Raw genomic sequence first — 10,009 nt, forward strand, 5'->3', positions numbered from 1 at the left:
CTTCCTTCACGGTGTAGGTGTGACTCATTCATCTTATTCTCAGTTATCACTTTGAGCATCACTCCAGGCTCACTGTAGCTACCATAAGCTTGTCCAAACAGCTCATTCTAATTGGTATCTTCTGAATTTTATCAGTGTCCTGATGGCTGAAAATCCCTACAGAGTTGATTCCTTCTTGATTTCTAGCTACTGACACAAGGTTAAAAAAAACAAAAAAACAAAAAAAACAAAAAATACCGTCTTGCTATTGACATTGTGCGGACATAGTTTCCCAGGATGATCTCAAGTTAGAGGCTTTTAAAAAAACATTACATTTATTTATTTGTGTGTATGTGTGTGTACACGCATGCACACGTGTGAACATGCCTCAGAGCTGGTGTGGCGGTCACAGGTCAGCCTGCAGCCATCAGTTCTCTCCCTCCACGTGGGTACCAGAGATGACACTCACATGATCGGTCTGGGCACAAAGTGCCTCCCCCAAGTTCCTGCCTTAATTACACAGCTTCCAAAGCAAGAGGTACACAGAAAGGGCCGGAGCATCCCAGAGGGCTCTGAGGAGCTGAAAGCCTACCCGGAACATTCTGAATGATGTTCGCCACTAAGGCACTGAAATGGCATCGGATGTCCTTCAGGGTGTCCGAGTCCTTTTCATTCTCCGCTTCCAGAAGCTGTCGCGTCAGATCTACATACTCCAATAACGTGTTGTTGAGGAAATGCGTTTCGTTATCAAGGCCACCGCTCGCACTGAAAATACCGAAGAGAAGGAAGCACAGAGAAAAGGTGACTCTCGATTCCAACTGAAGTAAGAACCCCACTGTCACCATCAGAAGAGCACCCGGAAAACCTGGTGTGGCTGGGGCAGAACGACACTTTAAGACACAAAAATGAAATTAATATGATTTTGGCTTCCTTAAATATAAAAAGCAGCTGGTGCTTCCTCATCGAGGAACCGCTATTGTAGTTTATACCACCCGATCTCATACCCAAGTGGAAAAAAACCCTCAACATTACTGGCTGTCCATTCACAGATATTGTGGTAAGGAGCTGGCAGGCCTGTGGGGGGCGGTAGGGTGGGGATGTGTCACTGAAGAAGGGAAGGCCAGTTCCAGGGAGTGTCCTGTCTCTGTTGGTCTTCATACCAAACCTCTAATGGGGTTGCTTATCCACCAGGTACTTATCCCCAGCCTTCTAAGATGACATGTGCTATTAAGAATATATTTAAAGGGAATTCAAGGGCACAGTGCTGGATCTCAGACTGCTTTAGATCCTGGGGCAGCTCTGAGCCTGCTCTGGGATTCTTACTGAGGCAAGAGAAGTACACCCCACAGCCATGGCAGTTAGTCGGAAGTCTAAACTCCTGTCGTGTCCCTTCGGCTCTTAGTTACGTATCCAGGACTATGACAGTATGTTTCAATAAGAGCCTACATGAGTCACTATGCCTAAAATGACCCTGCAAAAAGTGCTTGCTATATCAATTAAAGGATATTATGTTTCTATTTGGCAAGGCCAGCTCTCATTATATTGGGAAAGTACTTCTATATAATATTATTAAAGTAAAAAAATTTTTTTTTTTACAAATTATATCTTCTAAAAAATCCTGATCACACACAAACAAGAGTAAGATATCTCAAAGACTATATTAAAAATATCCATCTGTACTAAAAACGTGCTGAATGAACTGATGGGCTGAATCCCGACTTCTGTCAACAGAGGAGTCTTTACCCTCAAATCATGACCAATTAGTGGGCAGCATCCTTCACTTAAATATCCAATAAGTAGCTCCTGCACATTAGGCATGTGGGGTCCCTGTCCCTGGCATTCAAACTGTCCCCCATCTTTAACCATGTGGGATGCGAGGACACACACAGCAGTGACAATCTCCTGTTAACTTTCTCTTAGAAAATAGCGAAACCAAAGCAGTCTCTTTTCAAACAATTACCGCTCAGTAGCGGACACACCTTATTTTCAATATGCCAATATTTGGTAGTTATCCAAATCAGAACCATCCAAAGAGCATCCCTTCTCTCCCACCACATTAAGAGGGACCACAAAAAGGCTCATAGCGTGCCATGTTCTTCTTGTTTTCTCAAGCCCACAAACCTCCATCTTATTTTTCACAATTTCAACCAGATTGCCTTTAATCATATCTTTTCTTTTGCTTTCCATTCAACACACAAGAAAAGCAAACCTACGACTTTAAATTCTCTTCCACTAAAGCTCTGTTTCGAGAGTCTGTCACAAGCTCCCGATGCTAGATCGGAAAGGTGTTGGGCACGCTAAGAAACAACCAGGAGAGACACGGGCACACACTGTTCCTACGCTTGTTCAATTACCGGCGTATGCCTCCTGTCTAGCACACGCTGTTCCTACGCTTGTTCAATTATTGATGTATGCCTCCCATCAAAGCTTCTTTCCAGCTACCTATTGTGTACGGGGTCAGATCCATTACTTCTTGCCTTCAAAGGTCAGCTGACACCATTACCCTGCTAAGGAAACCTTTCACTTTCAACTCATTGCTAATGGTATTTTCCTCAAGGGTCTTGGTCCTAGTGTCAAGAAAACCTCCAGGATTTATGGTTTGTGAATGGTGGGGAAAACAACTGTGAGTTACATCTGGAAGGTTCATAATCTTCCTGGCAGGACCAAAAACAGTTCATCAGAGTAAATTTGCATAACGCTAATAGTAACCCTTTGAACGTGTGAGTTTTTTTTCGAGCCCAGACAATATTTATCTTCAAAATGAGGCAAGAAATTATAACTCCGTCAAGAAAAGGCCACCACTATTGCTTTTTTCTTAGAAATCAAGGCTCCAACCAAATATCAAAGTCACGGGCACATTAGAGTTAGTTTTTGACCAATCTGATTGTAGATTTTCTTTCTTTCCATTCTTATTCTTATTATTTTGGAAACTCTATAGCTCAGGCTAGCCTCAAACTCATGGCAATCCTGCCTCTGCTTCCGATGGTACATTAATTTCTGGCTGGTGGTTCATGTATTGGATGCCTCTTTAGTGGGTAAGTATTTACAGATGTTGACATGTGTATTAGACAGGTATTTTTGTTGCAACGGTACTTTTCTGTTTTCACATATTTCAAGGAGTTTTGAAAGTCAGAATCCCATACCGACCTGTGACTAATGACACCAGCGTCCGCCAGCAGTTCAAAGATCCGTACCAGTTGTACTCGTAAAATGTCTCGACGCCTGCGCCGTTTCATATTCTGCTCCAAACATACAGAGGTGTGGATTAGGGAAACACTGGGGAAACTCACGGGGAACTGCCGGGGTGATTTGGAAAGTCAACGGTGTGGATGCTAGGAAGAGATACGGGCCCATCACGGTGACCGCATCTCAGTGTGGATGCTGAGGATGCTGCCGGCTATGGTCTCAAAGGGACAGGTGTGTGGACGGTGAGAAATTAAAGAGCCAAACAAAACCACACGACATTTTATCAGCAGATTCCCCCCCCCCCCCCCACCCCCCCGTATGTGTAGCAGAAATAACATCCTACAGTTACTCCTGGGTGATCTGTCGACCTGCTGATTTCAGAAAACTAATCAATGTTGTCTCATCAGAATCAGAAGGAATCCCTAAGACTCAGAAAGCGAGGCAGAACAAACAATCCTGGCAGATTAAAAACCTAGGGTTTTGCTCATGCCTGCCTCCTACCTAATTCATTTTTGCAACAACAAGTACGCATAAAAGCAAAGGAAAACATTGCCCGTTAAGGGATGAATGACCGAGGGTTAAAATACCAGGGTGCTGACCCCCATAGTTAGCTAAATGGGGAAGAGCAGTGCCCTGCAACACTTTCCCTCCACCTGCTCTCATTTACAAAGTCATTTTCTTAAGCCAGAGAAATTAAAAAATTAAGACACTTTTCTTAATCTTTCACTTCCATATTCCCACCCACCTTTCTGCCCTCCGGAAGCAAGTTCATTTGCCAAGTCGTGTTTACTCCTCCCTTGGGGTCTTTTAGAGTTTACAGAAACCCACTGTGACATAAACAGCTTCCTAACCACCCTCAAGGACGTTGTCTGCAGAGTCAGACTCTCGAAGGAACCCACACAGAGCCATCATACCCAGTGACCAGAGGGGGCGTGGCTTCAACGGTCTCTTTAAGGGCAGCAGCAGTCACTGACTCCCTCTCCAGCCAGGGAAGGTGGGGCTGGAAAAGCTGAAAGCAATTACTGGGTGGCCACTCTCAGAAACCCTGGAACTCTACAGATCCTGTGCCCTGCTCTCCCCGCTGCTACAGTGACTTTCCAACTGCTTTTGACTCTGGGTTCCTGCATGTGTTGTCCTGGGCAGGAGAGAGAATCTGCACAGGAAAATGTCAAGTTTAAAATACACCAGGTAGCTGGGCATGGGCTTGTGCTTTTAATCCCAGAACTCGGGAGGCTCAGACAGATGGATTTCTTGAGCTTGAGGCTAGCCTAGTTTACATAGTAAGTTCCAGGCAACGCTGGGCTACTAGAAAGCAAAAGCAAGCAAGAAAGCGAACAAACAAAAACAAAACCCATATAACAACAAAACACATCAACCTGTTACATCTTAATCTCTGCCCTATGGTATACTACTTAGCGTACACCAGGACAATGTCCACTGCACGAGTGTCCAATGGTGGGAATCTGCACAACTGCTTACCTCTGGTCGTCTTTCAAGTGCTTCTTTAATTATGGGATGTAGCTCCTCTATTAGTTCCCTAAAGGAAAACCAGCACATATTAGTTTCACTCACAGCTAAGTAGGCAGAATTTGCAAACATATACAAAAACAGTAGAAACTGACAAGTCCTAACCCTAAGCCTACTGTTTTCAACAGTTCTTAAAGCTTTGTTTTGATTATGAAAGTTTTCTAATTAAACCCTCAGAAACTGCAAAGTATGGCATATAAGCTTCTCTGTTTGTAGAGAAAAGTATCACCAATATTTTTATTCCAGCGTTTTGTGAACTGCGTGTATTTTATGGAGGTGAAGCACGCTTATGTGTAAAATGCTCTCCTTCCTTTTACACTACTGATGGGTCAGTAACATCCTGCCAGGCAGCAGGCTAGCCCAAAGGCAACTGATTAACACACACGGCTCTGTGTAGGACCAGTACTAACTGAAGAATACACAGAACCTGGCTTATGCTGATTTAAATCGAAAATGTGCTCATTGCACAGGACTGAGAAAATTCACCCACGATTTGATCATTTATATAAAAGAGCTGACTTCAGGAGAACAAGTTTGTGGAGAAGATAGAGCTTTAATTTGCTCAGTATAGACAAGAGAAGGCTAGAATACAGGGACCCAGTGGAGAAGCCAGAGCTGGCATGCAGCTGCGAGCCAAGACCTCTAGCCCACCCCACCCTACCCCTCTTATGAACACACTTGTTCCTCTAGTGCATAGAAGAACGAAGAAGAGGATTACCTAAAGGCTCCTGGGTTGGTCCTGCCAAGACCAAGAACAAGGGACTCTGTGACCTCCATGCTCTCAGAACGCATCATTGGAACTATGTGCTTAAATAGGGCCGATGGGGAGGGGATGCCGATAATCTGAAGGACAAAAAAAACAAAAACAAAAACAAAAACAAAACCAGAATTGCAGCTTACAATTAGATATCCAACCAAATAACTTGCCATTTAACCATCTTTGGTCAAGGGCAATCGAATAAATGACATTTTTGGGGGTAAACAAATGCCACTTCAAAACTAAACTCTCAGCACAGACAACCTAGAAAAGCTTGGCTTGTCCCGTGGCGCCCTGCACGTTCATTCACTGAACATGTCTGTCTGGAGAGATTCACCATCACATAATGGTCCATGCATCCATCAGACACTTTCTATTTTTTGATCCATAAACCTAAGAAAAACAGAATTCTGACACCCTTGTCTTAAGTTTCCTTCAAGCACACCAGGGCATCTTCTGTCCTATCATAAAATCTATTTATCGGATCTTTCTAGTATCTGTCATGTCACTGTGTGACTTAGGCAATTTTTTGTACAAGCATTTGATAACTTAGATGATGATTCACTCTGTAATTTCAGTAGTGAGGCAGCTGAGACAAGAGAATTGCAGGAAGTTTGAGCCAGCACGGTAAGTCCTAAGTCAGCCCGGGTTATACTGAGACCTGTCTCATAAATCCAAGAAATGAATGATGAATGATTCATTCATCATTCATCATTAGAAGTAGAAGGGCTTGGGAAGCGAACTAAGGGGAAACACTTTAAAATTTTCAGTATGCTATTTTTATGTACAAGGGCAATTTTGCCCAGTAGAAAATCTCTGTCCCTAATTCTAACCAGGAGTCCACAAAAACAATAGAATTTTCCGAGACACACGAGCGATATAATCTTCAACCTCTCTATTTTGTTTTCCACGAGAAGGAATTTAACGCGTCCTCTCGTGGAGTCACTGGGACAGAGGGTGAGGAAGACGCACCTTGGCATCAATGCTGTAGCCACTGTCAGGGGTGGACGCCAGCGTCTCGGGAGGAGAGCATCTCATGGGGCCTGTGGATGCCGAGGACGAGGGGGACGGGGAGGGGGACGGGGAGGCTGCTGCACTGCAGCAGAGAATCAGGTAGTTTCTCCACAGGCCAATGTAGGAGTCACTGCTCGTGGTGGCATTTACCTTCTTTGCATTGATGGGGCTACTAAAAAACAAACAAACAAACAAATATATAAGAGTAGAAATCACATGTTTTGTTTAATTAATATCTATTTTATTTTTCAAATATTTTATTTGAAAATATTCATTTTGTTTATATTCATTCCAATTATCACACTGTCATCCTTCCAACTATGTCTTCCTTATCAACAACCCCCACCAAATCCAATTCATCCTGCAGCTCACATGGGTGGCCATGTGCTGTGGCCTGGGTCAAGTGCTAGCGGCCCTAAAAACAAAATAACAGTGACTATTCGCTCCTCAGCAACTATCAAGGGCAGAGGCATTTAGAAAGTTTTCAGGTAACTAATGCCAAGTTGTCTACTAATTTAAAGGCGATGGTTATCATAGAGTTTTTATTGCAAGCACTCAGACTTTCTGGAGGGATCAAAGGGAGAAATGAATGAAGCCTAGCCTCTAAGATAGAACAGATGAAATAGGTATCTGTGAGTCTATGCTACATTCTTCATCACTCTCCCCCCCCTCCACAAGATAGCAATGTAGCATAGCGACTTACAGAATTTCTAGTGTCTGTCACTTTCCAAAAGCATGCCTCTCGAAAGCGGGCTATCCTTTTAAAAATACCCCCTATGCAAAGGACTTACTTTACATCAACCTGGGGGGATAACAGCTGCAGCCTTGTGTACGCGAACATCCACGCGTAGCTTACAGCTGTAGAGCAGTGTTTAGGAAGGTTTTCTTGCTTTAGAAAACTGGAGAGACTTATAATCCATGGGTCTTGGCCTTGGGTCACATGTGCAAATATCCAAATGTGTGAGGGGCTGATCACATCAAACTGGTGGCTGATGGGAGAAGAGTTCCACTCGGCTAATGTTTGCAGATCTACCGAGCTGGGGCAATACAGCAAAGTAGTCTAGAAAGAGAGCAAGTGCTTATCATATATTTGAGCAGCTTTCCAAGTTTTTATATCTGAGGTGCTTTGGGTGGACTAGATCAGGGTTTTCTGGAAGGTAAGTAGGCAGAAGGATGTGGTGAATTTTTGATATTCCCATGAGTTTCATTATTCTCAAAAGGCTGTGTGGACCAAGAAGGCTGACATCCACAACTTAAGTAATTCCTATGTGGATACTCAACTTTCATGGGTCCACAGAATTCTTTTTAGAAATGAAACAAAAACCATTAACTTTCATCCCGATGAAATGGAACAGCCTGGAATGTGAGCAGACTCACATTCTAAGGTATAAAAACAAATATTTTTTTTCCTTAACATTCAGACTCTTAAAGAAATTAATGTTAAAAAAATAATACTTTTTCATTTTATTCATTAAGCACTGTTTAAGGCATTATTATAAGTCATTTATTACTCTATTTGTTACCATAATACATAGTTAATGATAAAACAATTCTTTTAATTGTATACATTTTAAATCATGTCTTAGGCATATAAAATTTTATTATTGCCTGCCTGTGCTTGTGTATAACAGATGAGTTATAAGAACCAGGTGTTGAGCAGAATGCAAATAAATCTTCCATCCATGTATTCCAAAATAGGAGAATTAAAATGCAAGTGGTAAATTTCAGAGTCGTTTCTATAATCAACCTTGGAGTATTAACTTGACTTCCCACCCAACTCTACCGACACTCCATAAGACTAAAAGAAGTCTTCCTGAGTCAGACCGGATGTGGTCCTGGGTTCTATCCCAAGCACAGAAAACAGTGGAGAGGGAAAGGGAGAAGACGGGTGGGGCTAGAGGAGAAAAAAGTAAAGACATTTTTACCATCAGGTTTTTTTTGTAACATTTTTGCTGATAATATGTTTCTCTACATTTTCACTGAAAAAGCCAAGTGTATTTTTTCCCTTTGGTTAAAGAGTATTTCCTCCCATGTTTGTAACCAGTAAGCACCAGCAGACCATGGTCCAGTGACGTACGTTACATTTAAGGGAAGGGTCTTAGATCGGAAAGGCTAGAATTTTACAATGAGAAACTGATTTTTATGGCAACAAGAACTAGTCAGAGGATAAACACGCGTCACTTTAACCCTTTATCTGCTTGAGAAATACCGTCTAACTCACTGCATTTGTTGGGGAGCAGAGACTCCTGCAGTTACCTGATCAGCCCCTGTGAGATGGATGAAGCTCTCTAGAATGGATGGGCTCAGCCTGTCCATCACGTCGATGGCTAACTCATCATCACCCTGTAAAAGAGAGACCGTACGTCTGAACAAGCGAGGAGTGCGTAAGCAAAGCAGGCAACAGGAAGCGAAGCTGAGCAGAGTCCAAGTTAACGTTCTTGTGAAGAACTAGGGAGCAGGGTCAGGTGGGGTGGGGGGGGTTAGGGCGGGTTTGCAGCAGGCACGCTCCAGAATGCAGCAGTAAAGTAGGCTATGTACAGGAGTACATGCTACACGAACCCCACCTGCATGGAGCACAGACGGGCAGCAGGACAGTCTCAAACACGTTCATGAGATGACTAAACCTTACCTTAGGAACCTCCAAAAGTGCAAATAAAGCCCGGATTTCTCTAAGGACACTGACAGCTAGCCTTCTGGTGGTGGGCCGGCTGCTACAGAGGATGACCAGGGCAAAGCCTTCGACCACATGGAACACAGTGGAATATGGGTTCCTTTCCAGAGGAGGGGGGTGAGGACCTCCATTAGCGATACCATGCTTGATTAAAAAAAAAAAAAAGCAAGTTTAAAACAACCTTTAAAAGGATGGATGAATTTGGAAGAGAGACAGTAACCAGTAAAGCATATTACAAGCATTCTGATAACAGGGCTGCCTCGGCCCACGGGATTTCAATGGCATTCACTTCATAACAATGCGACACTGTGGACTGGGGCTGGTGGCAGAAGCCTGTCCTCCCAGACACTCAGGAGGTTGAAGCAAGAAGGCCACAAGTTTCAGGGCAGCTCAGGATACAGAGTGAGTTCAAAGCCAACTTGGGCAACTTAGTGAGACCCGATCTGAAAATAAAAAGTAATAGCAGTTCTTGGTGTATATATCGGTGGTAAAGCCCTTGTAGGCGGAATGAGGTTCAGAGTTCAACTGATCCATATTAGCACAAAAGAAAATAGAGAAGTATCCCAATGGCAGTCTAAATAGGATGTGCCTGATTGATTTGTTTGATGCCCTTGTGACCTTGCAACCATCACTTCGGCACTCTCGGTACAGCGTTTACAGATGGGAACCAAGAGACTGGACTGCATCTTTCATATGTGCAGGCTCCATATCTAAGGCACACGGCATCACCTGTGCTCAGTGTGGGATTTCTAGGCTCATAAAGGCCCCTGGGCAGCTTGGATGGTCCAACTCTGAGCTTCCAGGGTTCTACGGTGTTTTCAGTGTTATAAAGCAACCAGGTGTACACCTGTGCACTTAAGAAACTGGTCCCTTGC

The 10,009-nt window shown here is 43.5% G+C and overlaps 1 protein-coding gene across 9 annotated transcripts in view; it reads right to left on the minus strand.

Annotated features, from left to right (window-relative positions):
* Fryl (FRY like transcription coactivator) overlaps nt 1–10,009 on the minus strand; it is a 219,096-nt gene that overhangs the window by 59,351 nt on the left and 149,736 nt on the right. For all 9 annotated transcript variants that reach the window (XM_026785301.1, XM_026785300.1, XM_026785299.1 and 6 more), the window contains 8 exons: nt 9,093–9,278; nt 8,720–8,806; nt 7,255–7,523; nt 6,422–6,635; nt 5,411–5,535; nt 4,645–4,702; nt 3,127–3,218; nt 572–744 (listed from right to left, as the gene is read on the minus strand). In XM_026785301.1, the coding sequence (XP_026641102.1) occupies nt 572–744; nt 3,127–3,218; nt 4,645–4,702; nt 5,411–5,535; nt 6,422–6,635; nt 7,255–7,523; nt 8,720–8,806; nt 9,093–9,278 (1,204 nt within the window). The remainder of the gene's footprint in view (nt 1–571; nt 745–3,126; nt 3,219–4,644; nt 4,703–5,410; nt 5,536–6,421; nt 6,636–7,254; nt 7,524–8,719; nt 8,807–9,092; nt 9,279–10,009) is intronic.

The sequence above is a fragment of the Microtus ochrogaster genome, linkage group LG1 (genome assembly GCF_000317375.1).
Source record: "Microtus ochrogaster isolate Prairie Vole_2 linkage group LG1, MicOch1.0, whole genome shotgun sequence".
NCBI lineage: Eukaryota > Metazoa > Chordata > Mammalia > Rodentia > Cricetidae > Microtus > Microtus ochrogaster.